This window comes from Hyla sarda, chromosome 2, assembly GCF_029499605.1.
Source record: "Hyla sarda isolate aHylSar1 chromosome 2, aHylSar1.hap1, whole genome shotgun sequence".
Taxonomy (NCBI): Eukaryota; Metazoa; Chordata; class Amphibia; order Anura; family Hylidae; genus Hyla; species Hyla sarda.
In genome coordinates this window covers 10,140,898-10,161,888 of record NC_079190.1, presented here as the reverse complement: position 1 = coordinate 10,161,888, position 20,991 = coordinate 10,140,898, and the positions used below count along the sequence as shown (strand labels likewise).

The window sequence follows — 20,991 nt, the reverse complement described above, 5'->3', positions numbered from 1 at the left end:
GGCCATGTAAATTTTTTTAAACTTTGGGTACCTTTGTCCTATACACTTATACAATTTTACACGGCCCACCTCAACATGTTTCGCTACCGGAGTAGCTTTATCAAGAGGCAAGCGGGCACTCAGTGCCCGCTTGCCTCTTGATAAACCTACTCCGGTGGCGAAACATGTCGAGGGGGGCTGTGTAAAATAGTTTTTAACTTTGGGTACCACTGTCCTATACACTTACGCAATTTTACACGGCCCCCCTCGACATGTTTCGCTACCGGAGTAGCTTTATCAAGCTTTATGGAAAGAAAAGGGTATTTTTGGGTTGCCTGTTGGTAGCCTATGAGTTATTGGTCAAATTTCCACCCTCCATATATTGGTCTCACCAAGATGTATTACAGTACATTTTACAGTCATGATCTGCTCTTTGCCCTCCTGGACATTGCCCTGTTTTATACCCACATGGCACAAGGAGTGGCACCATAAATCCAGGTGCTTACACAGCAGATTCCAGTCACTTAGACGCCGGCAGAAGGATCGGCTCAGAACATGTCCGGTCACCTGTAGATCCTCCAAATAATCCCATCAGACAGTCCTCCAGGTATCACACAACCTTCTCCCTACACATGGCTGCCACATATCTATGGGCACCTATAAGTTGGCCTCCAGGAGGTATGACCTTTCACCCCTCACACCCAGGGGCGAGCAGCTTAGCTTGGCCACTAGAAAAGTATTGTGACCCCCTGAACGTCAGGGCTGTTTAGTGGGGGTCGTCCCAGGAGCCGTGAACCATCATCATCGCCCTCTTCAGCTGCTCATAGCTCACGAACATAACGATATTCCAGGAGCCCAGCCGGAGGAATGCCGGGACAAACCTGTGGGCGAAAACCCAAAAATTATATCTTAGAGCTGAGGGTTTGTTACTATTGCATCCAGTCTACAAAATCCTATGTGACTATACACATCAACAGCTGACATTTCTCTCTCAGTACTGGTAGTTTGTTACAATGTATCAGGTAACATGAATCGACCTGGCGTCCATTCTGACTAGATCACAAAGGATGGTTCAGACCCGGTACATTGTAACAAACCCTCAGCTGTGATAAGTATTAAGTCTGTATGTAAACAAGAATATTTACTGACAGTTGAGATTGCATGAGGGTCCGAGGCAATATGATCAATTGTGCAATTTGCCCCCCCCCCCCCCCCCCTATGGTTTATTTAGTGCCAGTCCTGAATTATAGCTTACCCCTTGTAAAATGCCAGGCTTCCCTCATTCACCAGCATGGTGACGGCACAGTTTAATGCGTTCTTGTACTGCCCAGCTGTAGAGTTCATGTACCGAGTCTTCACCACATCCACTGGAGAGGCCACGACTGTCGTACAGAAACCGGCGCCAAACGCAGCCACGAAATGACACGGCAGGTTATCTGAAGAAAATGTATCATAATATGGGGCCTCAGATTATTATCATGTACAAGAATATAACTACTATCATACTGTCTCCTATATACAAGAATATAACTACTATAATACTGCTCCTATATACAAGAATATAACTACTATAATACTGCTCCTATATACAGGAATATAACTACTATAATACTGCTCCTATATACAAGAATATAACTATAATAATACTGCTCCTATATACAAGAATATAACTACTATAATACTGCTCCTATATACAAGAATATAACTACTATAATACTGCTCCTATGTACAAGAATATAACTACTATAATGCTGCTCCTATATACAAGAATATAACTACTATAATACTGCCTCCTATATACAAGAATATAACTACTATAATACTGCCTCCTATATACAAGAATATAACTACTATAATACTGCTCCTATATACAAGAATATAACTACTATAATACTGCTCCTATATACAAGAATATAACTACTATAATACTGCTCCTATATACAAGAATATAACTACTATAATACTGCTCCTATATACAAGAATATAACTACTATAATACTGCTCCTATATACAAGAATATAACTACTATAATACTGCCTCCTATATACAAGAATATAACTACTATAATACTGCTCCTATATACAAGAATATAACTACTATAATACTGCTCCTATATACAAGAATATAACTACTATAATACTGCTCCTATATACAAGAATATAACTACTATAATACTGCTCCTATATACAGGAATATAACTACTATAATACTGCTCCTATATACAAGAATATAACTACTATAATACTGCTCCTATATACAAGAATATAACTACTACAATACTGCTCCTATATACAAGAATATAACTACTATAATACTGCCTCCTATATACAATAATATAACTACTATAATACTGCCCCTATATACAAGAATATAACTACTATAATACTGTCTCCTATGTACAAGAATATAACTACTATAATACTGCTCCTATATACAAGAATATAACTACTATAATACTGCTCCTATATACAAGAATATAACTACTATAATACTGCTCCTATATACAAGAATATAACTACTATAATACTGCTCCTATATACAGGAATATAACTACTATAATACTGCTCCTATATACAAGAATATAACTACTATAATACTGCTCCTATATACAAGAATATAACTACTATAATACTGCTCCTATATACAAGAATATAACTACTATAATACTGCTCCTATATACAAGAATATAACTACTATAATACTGCTCCTATATACAAGAATATAACTACTATAATACTGCTCCTATATATACAAGAATATAACTACTATAATACTGCTCCTATATACAAGAATATAACTACTATAATACTGCTCCTATATACAAGAATATAACTACTATAATACTACCTCCTATATACAAGAATATAAATACTATAATACTGTCTCCTATATACAGGAATATAACTACTATAATACTGTCGCCTATATACAAGAATATAACTACTATAATACTGCCTCCTATATACAAGAATATAACTACTATAATACTGCTCCTATATACAAGAATATAACTACTATAATACTGCTCCTATATACTAGAATATAACTACTATAATACTACCTCCTATATTCAAGAATATAACTACTATAATACTGCTCCTATATACAAGAATATAACTACTATAATACTGCCTCCTATATACAAGAATATAACTACTATTATACTGCCTCCTATATACAAGAATATAACTACTATAATACTGCTCCTATATACAAGAATATAACTACTATAATACTGCTCCTATATACAAGAATATAACTACTATAATACTGCTCCTATATATAAGAATATATCTACTATAATACTGCTCCTATATACAAGAATATAACTACTATAATACTGCTCCTATATACAAGAATATAACTACTATAATACTGCTCCTATATACAAGAATATAACTACTATAATACTGCTCCTATATACAAGAATATAACTACTATAATACTGCTCCTATATACAAGAATATAACTACTATAATACTGCCTCCTATATACAAGAATATAACTACTATTATACTGCCTCCTATATACAAGAATATAACTACTATAATACTGCTCCTATATACAAGAATATAACTACTATAATACTGCTCCTATATACAAGAATATAACTACTATAATACTGCTCCTATATATAAGAATATATCTACTATAATACTGCTCCTATATACAAGAATATAACTACTATAATACTGCTCCTATATACAAGAATATAACTACTATAATACTGCTCCTATATACAAGAATATAACTACTATAATACTGCTCCTATATATAAGAATATATCTACTATAATACTGCTCCTATATACAAGAATATAACTACTATAATACTGCTCCTATATACAAGAATATAACTACTATAATACTGCTCTTATATACAAGAATATAACTACTATAATACTGCTCCTATATACAAGAATATAACTACTATAATACTGCTCCTATATACAAGAATATAACTACTATAATACCGCTTCTATATACAAGAATATAACTACTATAATACTGCTCCTATATACAAGAATATAACTACTATAATACTGCCTCCTATATACAAGAACATAACTACTATAATACTGCTCCTATATACAAGAATATAACTACTATAATACTGCTCCTATATACAAGAATATAACTACTATAATACTGCCTCCTATATACAAGAATATAACTACTATTATACTGCCTCCTATATACAAGAATATAACTACTATAATACTGCTCCTATAAACAAGAATATAACTACTATAATACTGCTCCTATATACAAGAATATAACTACTATAATACTGCTCCTATATATAAGAATATATCTACTATAATACTGCTCCTATATACAAGAATATAACTACTATAATACTGCTCCTATATACAAGAATATAACTACTATAATACTGCTCCTATATACAAGAATATAACTACTATAATACTGCTCCTATATATAAGAATATATCTACTATAATACTGCTCCTATATACAAGAATATAACTACTATAATACTGCTCCTATATACAAGAATATAACTACTATAATACTGCTCTTATATACAAGAATATAACTACTATAATACTGCTCCTATATACAAGAATATAACTACTATAATACTGCTCCTATATACAAGAATATAACTACTATAATACCGCTCCTATATACAAGAATATAACTACTATAATACTGCTCCTATATACAAGAATATAACTACTATAATACTGCTCCTATATACAAGAATATAACTACTATAATACTGCTCCTATATACAAGAATATAACTACTATAATACTGCTCCTATACAAGAATATAACTACTATAATACTGCTCCTATATACAAGAATATAACTACTATAATACTGCTCCTATATACAAGAATATAACTACTATAATACTGCTCCTATATATAAGAATATAACTACTATAATACTGCTCCTATGTACAAGAATATAACTACTATAATACTGCCTCCTATATACAAGAATATATCTACTATAATACTGTTCCTATATACAAGAATATAACTACTATAATACTGCTCCTATATACAAGAATATAACTACTATAATACTGCTCCTATATACAAGAATATAACTACTATAATACTGCTCCTATATATAAGAATATAACTACTATAATACTGCTCCTATATACAAGAATATAACTACTATAATACTGCTCCTATATACAAGAATATAACTACTATAATACTGCCTCCTATATACAAGAATATAACTACTATAATACTGCCTCCTATATACAAGAATATAACTACTATAATACCGTCTCCTATGTCCGAGAATATAAATAGTTCTATCTGATTCTCTGTTTTGTTGTTATCGTTTTCCCTGTGAACATATTGTCCTGTCCGTTATCTCTTACAGATAAGTAACATTTGTGGCACTATTAGACGTCTGTATCGCTATATATTGGTATAATGTACTGGCACTGCTGGCATCTACCCTGGGGGTGGAAGATCATGTCCTGTACTGCAGGGAGAGTAGATATGGCGGCTCCAATGTCCACGCACAGTAAGCCTCACCTGTCATGAGCTGGCGGGTCAAGATGGCTTCCTTGATAAGGTCATAGGTCACCAATTCTGCGCAGTTTACGATGGCGTTGCGGGTAATGTTGGGTAAAGTCCCTGCGTGGAGACAAAGGAAGATACTAACAAGTTACAGATCCGTATAATAAAAAATATAATAGCTTAGCGCCCCCTGGTGGCCCTATGTTTGTGAAAATCATTTGAGCTGATATTCATGGATTAGAATGGTGTTGCCCCTCTAATGTTGTGGTGTCATACCTGCGACCCTTTGACTATTGCAAAACTACAACTCCCAGTATGCCCGGACAGCCAACGTTGGGAGTTGTAGTTTTGCAACAACCAAAGGTCCGCAATTTGGAGACCACTGCTCTGTAGGGAGTTGATCCCCAGATCCCGCACCTTTCCACAGTCCTCGGACTCCCTCCTCCTTGGCGATGGTCTTGTAGGCGTCCACTGTCCCGTTGTACCGCCGGTTACCATCTATGACCCTGACGTCTGCCTGGAACCTCACTTTCACCACATCGGTGGGCTGAGCGCAGGTGACGGCCAGGGCCCCGGTTGTGGATCCGGCGAGAATTCGGCACATGACCCCGGAATCTGGAGGAAGGGAAAGAGAGGAGACATTACATGGAGTAGTAGCCGGGCCCTATCATTATATCAGAATACACTGGCAAGGTGGCACCTTTCCCTTGAACACAGCACCCAGGAAAAATGTTCCAACAGTGCCCCCCTAAGCTACACCCTTAATTGTAAACAAAGTCTACCACTGGGCCATGGTCTCCTGCTTCTGTACCAGGAAGTGTGGAGCTATAGGGCTGTGCTGCAGTGCCATAGTCAGGGGTGAAAGGGTAGAAGATGCATGGGCACTAAGTCACATGGTCAAGTATAGGGGTAGGTAAAGATTAGGTAATGGAACACTGTGTCTGTCACTGTTATGGGGCCATTGTGTGTATTGGTTATGGGGGCACTGTGTCGGTCACTGTTATGCGGGCACTGTGGATGTCATTGCTGTGGGGGCACTGTGTCTGTCACTATTATGGGGCCATTGCATGTCTTGGTTATGGGGACATTGTGTCTGTCACTGTTATCGGGACACTGTGGCTTTCATTGTTATGGGAGTATTGTGGCTGTCATTGTTATGGAGGCACTGTGGATGTCATTGTTATGGAGGCATTTTGTCTGTCACTATTATGGGGCCATTGCATGTCTTGGTTATGGGGACATTGTGTCTTTCACTATTATGGGGCCATTGCATGTCTTAGTTATGGGGGCACTGTGTCTGTCCCTGTTATGCGGGCACTGTGGATGTCATTGCTATGGAGGCACTGTGTCTGTCACTGTTATTGGAGCATTGTTGTGGGGGCACTGTGGATGTCATTGTTATGGAGGCATTGTGTCTGTCACTATTATGGGGATATTGCATGTCTTGGTTATGGGGGCACTGTGTCGGTCACTGTTATGCGGGCACTGTGTCTGCCACTGTTAAGCGGGCACTGTAGATGTCATTGTTATGGAGGCAGTGTCTGTCACTATTATGGGGACATTGTGTCTTTCACTATTATGGGGTCATTGCATATCTTGGTTATGGGGGCACTGTGTCTGTCACTGTTATGCGGGCACTGTGGATGTCATTGTTATGGAGGCACTGTGTCTGTCACTGTTATTGGAGCATTGTTGTGGGGGCACTGTGGATGTCATTGTTATGGAGGCATTGTGTCTGTCACTATTATGGGTCCATTGCATGTCTTGGTTATGGGGGCACTGTCTGTCACTATTATGGGGACACTGTGGCTGTCATTGTTATAGGGATATTGTGGATGTCATTGTTATGGAGGCACTGTGGATGTCATTGTTATGGAGGCACTGTGGATGTCATTGTTATGGAGGCATTGTGTCTGTCACTATTATGGGGATATTGTGTCTGTCACTATTATGGAGGCATTGTATCTGTCACTATTATGGGGACACTGTGGCTGTCATTGTTATAGGGATATTGTGGCTGTCACTGTTATGGGGACACTGTGGATGTCCCTATTATGGGGAGTCTAGGTCTGTTTTTATTATGAAGCACTGTGCATGTCACTGTTATGGGGATACTGTGGCTATCAATATGATGTAAGCACACTGGTGGTCACTGTTTTCGGGGTACTGTGGTTGCCACTGTCTTCAGGTTTGCACTGTTTTGTGGTTTTTGTTGTGGTCACTGATATGGTGCGGCTGTCACTCTTGCGGTATCTTAGTTCCACTCACTTTCTGACTGGCGACAGTAAAACTGTTTCACTGAGTCGTACATCCCGATCCGGATGGAGGCGAAGGTCATCTGTCGCTGCAGCCCGGCCACCAGCCCATTGTAGAGACTGGCCGCCCCCTCCATCTTCACCATGGTGGAAATGGTCCCCATCACTCCCTTGTACTGGACAACTCGGACGCCGGACAGACCCTCCCCTTGGATCTGCAGAAGGATGAAGAGTGAAGACCCCTGTATGTAATCACCCCCCAACTGGTCAGCCAGGAGCCATAGAAATCTACCTACCTGCAGTCTGACCTTCGCCGTGTCTAGGGGAAAGGTGACTAAATCCGCAATACAGGCCGCCGTCCCAGCACCCACAAATTTCACCATCAATGTTGGGGGAACCTCAGAGGGCTTCAGTCCGACCATCTTTCTTTGTCTGGTAGGGTTACGGTCTACGACTAGTGATAAGTTTCACCTGTGTCCTGTGAAGATACAAAATAATAACATAAGGAAGGATCCAAAGATGGCGGCTATCTCCACGTGTTCCAGTAATCACTGTATAATGAAAAGTCTCTACTTGGTGCTCCAGTCTCTCACTATTATTAAGATCTCCAGAGGCAGAAACCGCTGCCCTGACCTAATATTTCTCATGGTTAAGTGAGAGTGAATTGGAAAAGGCGGTCTTGGGGGCGCTGCTCAGGGTTGTACACAAAGAAGCGGACGCAGGCCGGCACAGGACAATAAATATTTTATTGAGAACTACGGACAACGCGTTTCGGCACTCCAAGGCGCATTCCTCAGGTCCAATCTGGCAGTACACTTTTTTGGAGTAGGTACCTTTAAAAGTGTGCTGGTGGGGGATCCTGTCTGTGTGGCGGTGCCGGCGTGGTCTTTGACTGCCAAATTGGACCCTTGAGTGCCAAAACACGTTGTCCGTAGTTCTCAATAAAATATTTATTGTCCTGTGCCGGCCTGCGTCCGCTTCATTGTGTACAACCCTGAGCAGCGCCTCCAAGACCGCCTTTTCCAATTCACTCTCACATTACCAAGCTGGGCCTACGTTGGGAACCCAGAATCGGTCCGAGTGCAGCAGCTTCACTTTTATTCAACCAAGTGAACCTCAATCGCCACGACCTACAACAGCCGTGGAATCAAAACGTTGTCACCTCATAGGTAAGTATATCACTTAGGTGCGGGGGAGGGATCACACCGAGTCGATATACGCTACAAGGGAGCGCCCCCTGTCTCTTTTTTATCTCTCCCATCTTTCTCATGGTAAAGACATTGGGGGAGATTTATCAGACTTTGTACAGAGGAGCCAACCAATCAGATTCCAGCTTTCAATTTTATAAAGTTCTCGGAAAGCTGGAATCTGGTTGGTTGCTGTAGGCAATTGCTGGGGTCTGTATGTATCTTGGGGTCTGGTCTGGGGGATCTGGATGTATTTTGGGGCCTGGTCTGGGGTAGGGATTTATTTAGGGGTTTGGTTTGGATGTATTTTGGGGCCTGGTCTGGGGTAGGGATTTATTTAGGGGTTTGGTTTGGATGTATTTTGGGGCCTGGTCTGGGGTAGGGATTTATTTAGGGGTTTGGTTTGGATGTATTTTGGGGCCTGGTCTGGGGTAGGGATTTATTTAGGGGTTTGGTTTGCATGTATTTTGGGGCCTGGTCTGGATGTAGTTTGGGGTTTGGTAGACCACAGTTTTAGGTCCGGTTGGAAAACCGCATACAGGGAAAAAATGAGCCGACCGGAGTCAGCGTTTCACTCGGGTTGGCTCATTTAAATACATTACATACGGGAGGGATACGGGAGCGCCCGGTTTTAGCTTCCCCCAGCTGTATGCGGTCCCGTATTGCCCAAAACGTTATGTGAACCCAGCCTTAGATGTATGAGCCCATAGACAAGACATTGTGACCACCCGTGGCATGGTCGCCATGTAATGATAACTCCGCACCAATGGTTTTCACAGTCCTTTACATTATTTCCTCTTTCTATCGGGTCATTTCCTGCTGAATCACAAAATATTGGGGTGAAAGTTTTCTGTGCATTCCCGGCTGACAGAATGAGGAACTTCTATTTAAAAGGGCCCAGACATTGTTATCAGTGCAGCCACCATATTATGAGAGTCTCCAGCTTTCCAGTGGAAATGATATTAAACCCTATGAGCCAAAAAATTTAGATTTTTCTCCCTTATTGCTATTTCCAAATGTGGTTTAAAGGGGTACTCCGCTGCTCAGCGTTAGGAACAAACTGTTCCGAACACTGGAGCTGATGCCGGGAACTCGTGATGTCATAACCCCGCGCCCTCAATACAAGTCTATGGGAGGGGGCGTGGTGGCTGTCAAGCCCCCCCCCCCCCATAGAATTGCATTGAGGGGGTGGGGCGTGACTTCATGAAGGGGCGGGGCTATCACGTCGGCTCCAGCGTTCAGAACAGTTTGTTCCAAACGCTGAGTAGCGGAGTACCCCTTTTAAAAGGAGGGATGTTGCCTCCCATAGCCCGATAGATTTACTTTAATTCATAAAACTGGTATAAATTTCAGCATAAATCTATGCCAGCCCCTTGTTCACAAGGAATGGTGAATAAAGGCACAGGTCTGGTCTGGGGTCTGGATGTATTTTGGGGTCTGGTCTGGTGTCTGGCATCATTTGGGGTTGTTGTCTGAATGCATTTTTTGGTTTGGATTTATTTAGGGGTCTGGATTTGTTTGGGGTCTTGTCTGAGGTTTTGATTTGTTTTGGGGTCAGGTCTGGATGTATTTTGAAGTCTGGTCTTGGATCCGAATGTATTTTGGGGTCTGGAGTCATTTAGAAATTTGGTCAGGGGTCTTTGTTTTGGGGTCTTTTCTTGATTTGTTTATGGTCCTGATCTGGATTATTTTGGGGTTTGGTCTGGGGTCTGGATATATTTTGAGGTCTAGTCTGGATTTATTTAGGGGTCTGAATTTGTTTTGGGGTCAGGTTTGGAATTATTTAGGAATTTGGTCTGGGGTCTGGATTTATTTAGGGGTCTGGATTTGTTTGGGGTCTAGTCTGAGGTTTTGATTTTTTAGGGGTCAGGTCTGGATGTATTTTGAAGTCTGGTCTTGGATCTGAATGTATTTTGGGGTCTGGAGTTATTTAGGGATTTGGTCTGGCGTCTTTGTTTTGGGGTCTTTTCTTGATTTGTTTTGGGTCCTGGTCTGGATTATTTTGGGGTCTGGTCTGGATGTATTTTTAGGTCAAGTGTGGATTTATTTAGGGGTCTGGATTTGTTTTGGGGTCAGGTTTGGAATCATTTAGGAATTTGGTCTGGAGTCTGGATTTATTTAAGGGTCTGGGATTTTGATTTGTTTTGGGGTCAGGTCTGGATGTATTTTGAAGTCTGCTCTTGGATCTGAATGTATTTTGGGGTCTGGAGTTATTTAGGGATTTGGTCTGGGGTCTATGTTTTGGGGTCTGTTCTTGATTTGTTTTGGGTCCTTGTCTGGATTATTTGGGGGTTTGGTCTGGGGTCTGGATGTATTTTGAGGTCTAGTCTGGATTTATTTCGGGGTCTGAATTTGTTTTGGGGTCAGGTTTAGAATTATTTAGGAATTTGGTCTGGGGTCTGTATTTATTTTGGGGTCTGGTCTAAGGTCTGGATGTGTTTTGGGGTTTAGTCTGGGGGGTCTAGATTTAGTCTGGGCTCTGGGTATGTTTGAGGTCTGGATTTATTTAGAGGTCTTATCTGGGGTTCCAGTTTGAGATTTTTCATTTGAATTATTTGCCTGTAATAGAACCTGGCTTTAGGTTGATCTAAGAACAGATAGACAGGAATATGGGTGAAGGGTGAAAGTTGTTGATTCTGATATGCCATGGCATATGACCTTACCCGGGTATGCTGATCGCTGAGATACGGGCTGAGGAGTCACATTTATCACAAGGACCGTGAGCCAGTAATGGGATCTGCAGCCTTTAGCCAGATCTGCGGTCACGTCCTGCACTGACCCTACATCCTATGTGAGACCAGAATACTGCAGAGCACGTTGTCTTCATGCTAATAGAACATTTCCTTACAAAATCCCCCATAGCCTCTATCCTTTTATACTGTGTGCTAGTTTTTACAGCAATGGGAACACTTGTATTGTATTGTCATATGACTTAAAGGGGTACTCTTTTTTTTTTTTTTTTTTTTAAATCAACTGGTTTCAGAAAGTCAAACAGATTTGTAAATTACTTCTATTAAAAAAATCTTTACCCTTCCAGTACTTTTTAGCAGCTGTATGCTACAGAGGAAATTCTTTTCTTTTTGAATTTCTTTTTTGTCTTGTGCACAGTGCTCTCTGCTGACACCTGATGCCCGTATCAGGAACTGTCCAGAGCAGGAGAGAATCCCCATAGCAAACCTATGCTGCTCTGGACAGTTCCTGACACAGACAGAGGTGTCAGCAGAGAGCACTGTGGACAAGACAAAAAAGAAATTCAAAAAGAAAAGAATTTCCTCTGTAGCATACAGCTGCTAATAAGTACTGGAAGGGTAAAGATTTTTTAATAGAAGTCATTTACAAATCTGTTTAACTTTCTGGCACCAGTTCATTTAAAAAAAATTTCCCACCGGAGGACCCCTTTAAGACTAAAAATGTACCCCATAGACACGATTTTTACCTCTCTTGGTTCTATGTTCCCTTGGAAAGGATATATTAAAGAGCCGTGCCTTACTGGGACATACTGGGGTAGATTTAGTAATGGGGGTCTTCCACCCCAGTGTACCGCTCTGCATAGTGACGGGTAATTAATCAAAGAGAATAACATTAAAATAATAATAATAATAATTACCTGACTATGCAGAGACGGCCTTTTCCATATCCAGCTGTGTACAGAAGTAATAACCCATCGTACACTAGCGTCTATATATATATAGCAGTCTGCATGTGTATAGCGGCACAATAGGTTTGTTTTTCACATATTTTTACTTAAGTTCCCAAGCCCTCGCCTGGGGCGGCGTCCTCATAACCATTATTTTCATTCTCTCCTGACTAAGTGACATTTCTATAGATAGAAAGACATCACATACATTCTTTTTTCCTTTCTTTTTATAGATCTTTTTAATCCTGGGCCGGGCAGGACCGAAACCCTCAGAAATATAGATATTACCGTACTGCGGCGCTGAGAACATTCTGGGTTGATTGTATGGAAAAGGGAAGGGATGGAGCCCTGGGTCACCAAAAAGTACAGCGTTAAAGGGGTACTCCGCCCCTAGACATCTTATTGGACTCCTTTGGATAGGGGATAAGATGTTTGATCACTGCTGGGGACCCCCACGATCTTGGCTGCAGCCCCCAGACATCTGGTGCAGGGAGCGAACTCGGCTCAGTGCCAAATGACTGACGATGCGGGGCAGAGGCTCGTGACATCATGGCCTCGCCCCACTCGTGACATCGTAATGCCCCCTCAATGCAAGTCTATGGGAGGGGGCGTGACGGCAGTCACGCCCCCTCCCATAGACTTGCATTGAGGGGGCGTGGCAGTGAGGTCACGAACGGGGCACGGCCGTGACGTCACGAGCCCACGGGGCTGAACCCAACGCGGAGTCCCCCTTTATAGAGCTGGGCGGTATGACCAAAAATGTGTATCAAGGTATTATTGTAAGTTATGGCGGTTCCACTGTATTTAACGTTTTTTTTTCCACCCCCCCCAAATCATGTGACCCGTGGGCGCTGCTTCTATCCCTCCCCCCCGTGGTTTATCAGCCCAGTGCTGTGCTGTCCCCCACATCGGGGAACTAATCATATGTGACCCGCCAGCGCTGTTCTGCTTCTCTTCCCCCCCCCCCCCCCCCCCAATGAATTATCAGCCCAGCGCTGCACTGTCCCCTACATCAGGGAACTAATCCTATGTCACCTGTGAGCGCTGCTTCTCTCCCCCCCCCCAAATAATTATCTGCCGCTGCACTGTACTGTACTAACCTGTGCCCAGGCGGCAAAAATAAACAAAATAAACTTTAACTCACCTTCCGATATTCCCCGCCTCACAGTCCCTCCGCTGCGGTCCTGGGGATGAGTACGTCACAGAGCCTTCAGCCTATCACCGGCCGCAGCGATGTTCCGCCTCGGCCGGTGATAGGCTGAGCGCATTGTCATGTAAGGGGTTGGCCGGCTCCTTACATGACAGTGGGCTCAGCCTATCACCGGCCGAGGCGGAACATCGCTGCGGCCGGTGATAGGCTAAAGGCTCTGTGACGTTCCCATCCCCAGGACCGCAGTGGAGGGACCGTGAGGCGGGGAACGTGGGAAGGTGAGTTAAAGTTTATTTTGTTTATTTTTGCCGCCTGGGCACAGGATAGTACAGTACAGTGCAGCGGCTAATAATTATTTGGGTTGGTTGTGATGAAGAACCCTCCTTGAGAGAAGTGGGGATCTTACGGGTGTTGTATCAAGCCAGGAAACTGATCGCGCAGTTCTGGATCAGACCGTCTCCTCCGGGAGCGGCTGATCTTATTAAAAGATTACGGCAGATAGTGATATATATTAAACGTAACGTTGAAAGGAAATTTGATGGTGTTTGGGGACCCTGGGTACACTATTTTGACCCCCCGACGACTGACTCGTAAATGAGTCCTTGGGCTGTACTGGCCGTGGTATGCTTGGCTTGAATTCTGGGGATTTCTGTATGTGGCATCCCTCCTTCCTTACTCACTATCTTTATCCTTCTCGGGTAGCTCCGTTGGAATGCCTGTAGGTACTGCTTGCTGAGGTTTGTGTGCAAGGTGTGAGGGAGCGAGTTCATCGGGATATGGGTATATCTGAACCTCTAGTTCACTACTAGTGTGTATTATTGATGCTGCGGTGGGGAGAGACGGACGGTTTGTTTGTAAGGTGGGTGGAGGGGGGGGAGGGGTTTACTGTTGGTGTACTGTTTTTGTTTAAAAAATGTTTAAAGTCATCTGATTTAAAAAAATATTTATTTGGGGGGGGGGGGGGGGGGGAGCGAAGCAGCGCTCACGGGTGACATAGGATTAGTTCCCCGATGTGGGGGACAGCGCAGTGCTGGGCTGATAATTCCTTTGGTGAGGGGGGGGGGGGGGGAGAGAAGCAGAACAGCGCCCGCGGGTGATAATTCATTCACTCATTACGGGAAAAATTCATATCGTGCAGGAAAAAAAGTTTCGGTATTCGGCATGAACCGGTATACCGCCCAGCCCTACCCCTTTAAATTGAGTTGATGAAGAAAATGTAAAAATATTAAGTATTAGGCGTCCAAAAGAATGCGGTATTAATGTCTTAAAGTAAAGACCAACAATACACCTTTTTACCGGCGGTCATTATGGGTGCTTATTCTAGTCCGATGCAATAAGGCAGCGCAGGGGATTGTGGGAGCTCTTCTGTCACTATGATGCTGTAACTACCAGGAGGAGAGAGAGGTAGTTTAGCCCTTCACATGCCACAGTCAAACCACTACCGCTACATGTGAGGAGTGTCACTTACCTCCGTCATCTGCCCCAGCCCCGTTTCCATGGCAGCCAGGGGTCCCCCCCCCCCCAGGCTTGCTATTGGTGTCAGTGTATCCGGCCCGTGCTGAACAGCATGTCCAAGTGCATTGCTGTCAGCACTGGGGCCTCGGAATTTCCAAGCATAATGCGGCGAAAAAATTCCACTCAGAAATTCTGTTGCAGCAGAATCCCATTGCTTTCAATGGGATTCTGCTGCACCGTGCATATAGCTAACTCAAAAAATTCCACCTATATCCCCTAAAATCTAACTTTTAGTGATACAATAGTTAAAATAATAAACAAAACTCTACAACAAAGTGAACCATCAACGGTGGTACCCAATGAGTATCCATACAGCGTCAAGTCATATACATTAGTATTAGGTACATCATTAAATATGACGCCCAAAAAAGGACAATACTCAGTAGAATTGTAGTTATACAGTCAAATAAACACAATAGCCATAGAGCGACTTACATGGACGTATGCTCGGAGATGGAAAACCGTGTGTTCAAGAGGTGCAAATAACCAAATATCCCCAATCCGGGAGAATAGCAATATATCCTATCTAGAGTCACATAGTAGCTTAAAGGGGTACTCCGGTGAAAACCTTTTTTCTTTTAAATCAACTGGTGGCAGAAAGTTAAACATATTTGTAAATTACTTCTATTAAAAAAAAATCTTAATCCTTCCTGTACTTATTAGCTGCTGAATACTACAGAGGAAGTTCTTTTCTTTTTGGAATGCCTCTGATGACATCACGAGCACAGTTCTCTCTGCTGACGTTATAATAATAATAATAATAATAATAATAACACTTTATTTATTGTTGTCCTTAGTGGGATTTGAACCCAAGTCCCCAGCACTGCAAGGCAGCAGTGCTAACCACCGAGCCACCATGCTGCCCTTAGCATACATCTGCTGTGCACGGTTTGCTAAAATGGACAGAGATGTCAGCAGAGAGCCCTGTGCTCGTGATGTCATCAGTGTTCCAAAAAGAAAGGAATTTCCTCTGTAGCATTCAGCGGCTAATAAGTACTGGAAGGATTAAGAATTTTTTTTAATAGAAGTCATTTACAAATATATGTTTAACTTTCTGCCACCAGTTGATTTAAAAGAAAAAAAGGTTAGGAGCGTCCGGACTCACGACGGGGACACGTGAGCATTAGGTGGTCTTCAACCGGCGGACCTCCAGATGTTGCAAAACTACAACTCTCAGCATGCCCGGACAGCCGTTGGCTGTCCGGGCATGCTGGGAGTTGTAGTTTTGCAACATCTGGAGGTCCGCAGGTTGAAGACCCCTGTTGGGTTCGGAATTTTTTTTTTTCTAGATTTTGCACCTTAAAAATTGGGTGCGTCTTATATGCCGCCGCGTCCTATAGGGCGAAAATTCCGGTAATTGTTTTCTATTAGTATTATGATTGTTCCGTGTCCATCTCCCTCTTCTCACCTGCAGTCCAGGGTCCTGCTGATCCCTCGGAGTCTCTCGCTTGGTGTCCAGGCTCCTACTTGTTGACAGTGATGACCGGGGTTGTAGCTTTTATATTTTGGGCGCAGCAGCCTCATCTGGTTACAGGGAACAGAAAACAGGGATCACTTGTCACTTGAGTAAATCACTGAGTGTGACGCAGGACAAAGCACAAAGACCCCGGGTCTCTAAGGCCTCGTTCACACCGACACGAATATAGCACCAGAACCAAAGTCCTGCATTATGTGTATCCGTTCTGCATTCCTTCCCCCCATAGTGGACAATGATGGCACTTAAGGGGGGGGTTAAGTGACTCTAGACTTTCTGGAGTCCTGCTTAGTTGTATCATAGTCCAGGAGTTGTGGAGATAAATGCAGAACCATTCCGGAATCTGGCAAAGCTGGGTGACAATGCTGTAAGGATTCAGAACAGTTGGATTGGGATATTATATAATTATTGTGACTATTTTTTTTAGTCTACTTAAAGGGATTATCCAGGAAATAACTTTTTTTTATTTTATATATATATATATATATATATATATATATATATATATATATATATATTTCATCTGGCTCCAGAAAGTTAAACAGATTTGTAAATTACTTCTATTAAAAAAATCTTAATCCTTTCAGTACTTGTGAGCTTCTGAAGTTAAGGTTGTTCTTTTCTGTCTAAGTCCTCTCTGATGACACCTGTCTCGGGAAACGCCCAGTTTAGAAGCAAATCCCATAGCAAACCTCTTCTAAACTGGGCGTTTCCAGAGACAGGTGTCATCAGAGAGCACTAAGACAGAAAAGAACAACCTTAACTTCAGAAGCTCATAAGTACTGAAAGGATTAAGATTTTTTAATAGAAGTAATTTACAAATCTGTTTAACTTTCTGGAGCCAGTTGATATATATAAAAAAGTTTTTTCCTGGAATACCCCTTTAAATTAATTTGTCTCTCATGTATTCCCCCATATACAAATAACAGTGATCCAGATATACACATAACAGTTATACAAATGGACACATACCAGATATATATAACAGTAATCCAGATATACACATAACAGTAATCCAGATATGCACATAACAATAATCCAGATATACACATAACAGTAATCCAGATATACACATAACAGTAATCCAGAAATGCACATAACAATAATCCAGATATACACATAACAGTAATCCAGATATACACATAACAGTAATCCAGATATACACATAACAGTAATCCAGAAATATACATAACCGTGATCCAGATATACACATAACAGTAATCCAGATATACACATAACAGTAATCCAGATATATACATAACAGTAATCCAGATATATACATAACAGTAATCCAGATATACACATAACAGTAATCCAGAAATATACATAACCGTGATCCAGATATACACATAACAGTAATCCAGATATACACATAACAGTAATCCAGATATATACATAACAGTAATACAGATATATACATAACAGTAATCCAGATATATACATAACAGTAATCCAGATATATACATAACAGTAATCCAGATATACACATAACAGTGATCCAGATATACACATACCAGTAATCCAGATATACACATACCAGTAATCCAGATATACACATAACAGTAATCCAGATATACACATAACAGTAATCCAAATATACACATAACAGTAATCCAGATATACACATAACAGTAATCCAGATATACACATAACAGTAATCCAGATATATACATAACAGTAATCCAGATATACACATAACAGTAATCCAGATATACACATAACAGTAATCCAGATATACACATAATAGTAATCCAGATATACACATAACAGTAATCCAGATATACACATAACAGTGATCCAGATATACACATAACAGTAATCCAGATATACACATAACAGTAATCCAGATATACACATAACAGTAATCCAGATATACACATAATAGTAATCCAGATATATACATAACAGTAATCCAGATATACACATAACAGTAATACAGATATACACATAATAGTAATCCAGATATATACATACCAGTAATCCAGATATGCACATACCAGTAATCCAGATATGCACATAACAGTAATCCAGATATACACATAATAGTAATCCAGATATACACATAATAGTAATCCAGATATACACATAACAGTGATCCAGATATACACATAACAGTGATCCAGATATGCACATAACAGTAATCCAGATATGCACATAACAGTAATCCAGATATACACATAACAGTAATCCAGATATACACATAATAGTAATCCAGATATATACATACCAGTAATCCAGATATGCACATACCAGTAATCCAGATATACACATAACAGTAATCCAGATATACACATAACAGTAATCCAGATATATACACATAACAGTAATCCAGATATATACATAACAGTAATCCAGATATATACATAACAGTAATTCAGATATACACATAACAGTGATCCAAATATACACATAACAATAATCCAGATATGCACATAACAGTAATCCAGATATGCACATAACAGTAATCCAGATATACACATAACAGTAATCCAGATATACACATAACAGTAATCCAGATATACACATAACAGTAATCCAGATATACACATAACAATAATCCAGATATACACATAATAGTAATCCAGATATATACATAACAGTAATCCAGATATACACATAACAGTAATCCAGATATACACATAACAGTAATCCAGATATACACATAATAGTAATCCAGATATACACATAATAGTAATCCAGATATACACATAACAGTAATCCAGATATACACATAACAGTAATCCAGATATACACATAACAGTAATCAAGATATACACATAACAGTAATTGTCACGATGCCGGCTGGCAGGTAGTGGATCCTCTGTGCCAAAGAGGGATTGGCGTGGACCGTGCTAGTGGATCGGTTCTAAGTCACTACTGGTTTTCACCAGAGCCCGCCGCAAAGCGGGATGGTCTTGCTGCGGCGGTAGTGACCAGGTCGTATCCACTAGCAACGGCTCAACCTCTCTGGCTGCTGAAGATAGGCGCGGTACAAGGGAGTAGACAGAAGCAAGGTCGGACGTAGCAGAAGGTCGGGGCAGGCAGCAAGGATCGTAGTCAGGGGCAACGGCAGGAGGTCTGGAACACAGGCTAGGAACATACAAGGAACGCTTTCACTGGCACAATGGCAACAAGATCCGGCAGGGAAGTGCAGGGGAAGTGAGGTGATATAGGGAAGTGCACAGGTGAAGACACTAATTGGAATCACTGCGCCAATCAGCGGCGCAGTGGCCCTTTAAATCGCAAAGACCCGGCGCGCGCGCGCCCTAGGGAGCGGGGCCGCGCGCGCCGGGACAGGACCGAGGGAGAGCGAGTCAGGTACGGGAGCCGGGGTGCGCATCGCGAGCGGGCGCTACCCGCATCGTGAATCGCATCCCGGCTGGCAGCAGAATCGCAGCGCCCCGGGTCAGTGGATCTGACCGGAGCGCTGCAGCGGAGAGAGTGTAGCGAGCGCTCCGGGGAGGAGCGGGGACCCGGAGCGCTCGGCGTAACAGTACCCCCCCCCTTGGGTCTCCCCCTCTTTTTAGGGCCTGAGAACCTGAGGAGCAGACTTTTATCTAGGATGTTGTCCTCAGGTTCCCAGGATCTCTCTTCAGGACCACAACCCTCCCAGTCCACTAAAAAAAAAGTTTTCCCTCTGACCTTTTTAGAGGCTAAGATCTCTTTGACAGAGAAGATGTCCGAGGAGCCGGAAACAGGAGTGGGAGGAACAGATTTGGGAGAAAAACGGTTGAGGATGAGTGGTTTAAGAAGAGAGACGTGAAAGGCATTAGGGATACGAAGAGAAGGAGGAAGAAGAAGTTTGTAAGAGACAGGATTAATTTGACACAAAATTTTGAAAGGACCAAGATAGCGTGGTCCCAACTTGTAGCTAGGGACACGGAAGCGGACATATTTAGCGGAGAGCCATACCTTGTCTCCAGGGGAAAAAACGGGAGGAGCTCTTCTTTTCTTATCCGCGAACCTCTTCATGCGTGAAGAAGCCTGTAAGAGAGAATTTTGGGTCTCTCTCCATATAATGGAAAGGTCACGAGAAATTTCATCCACAGCGGGCAGACCAGAGGGCAAGGGGGTAGGGAGGGGGGGAAGAGGGTGACGGCCGTACACCACGAAAAATGGGGATTTGGAGGAAGATTCAGAGACTCTGAAGTTATACGAGAATTCGGCCCATGGAAGGAGATCTGCCCAGTCATCCTGGCGGGAGGAAACAAAATGTCGCAAATAATCACCCAAGACTTGGTTAATTCTTTCTACTTGTCCAATTTAGTAAAGATGTGG

General features: G+C 41.7%; 1 protein-coding gene across 8 annotated transcripts in view; it reads right to left on the bottom strand.

Annotated features, from left to right (window-relative positions):
- Positions 1-209: 209 nt before the first annotated feature.
- LOC130358215 (dicarboxylate carrier SLC25A8-like) overlaps positions 210-20,991 on the bottom strand; it is a 44,551-nt gene continuing 23,769 nt past the window's right edge. For all 8 annotated transcript variants that reach the window (XM_056561124.1, XM_056561122.1, XM_056561120.1 and 5 more), the window contains exons 2-8: positions 16,648-16,763; positions 8,047-8,228; positions 7,764-7,965; positions 5,913-6,110; positions 5,511-5,612; positions 1,235-1,415; positions 210-860 (exon numbers count right to left, since the gene is read on the bottom strand). In XM_056561124.1, the coding sequence (XP_056417099.1) occupies positions 746-860; positions 1,235-1,415; positions 5,511-5,612; positions 5,913-6,110; positions 7,764-7,965; positions 8,047-8,172 (924 nt within the window). In that variant the 5' untranslated portion in view covers positions 8,173-8,228; positions 16,648-16,763 and the 3' untranslated portion in view covers positions 210-745. The remainder of the gene's footprint in view (positions 861-1,234; positions 1,416-5,510; positions 5,613-5,912; positions 6,111-7,763; positions 7,966-8,046; positions 8,229-16,647; positions 16,764-20,991) is intronic.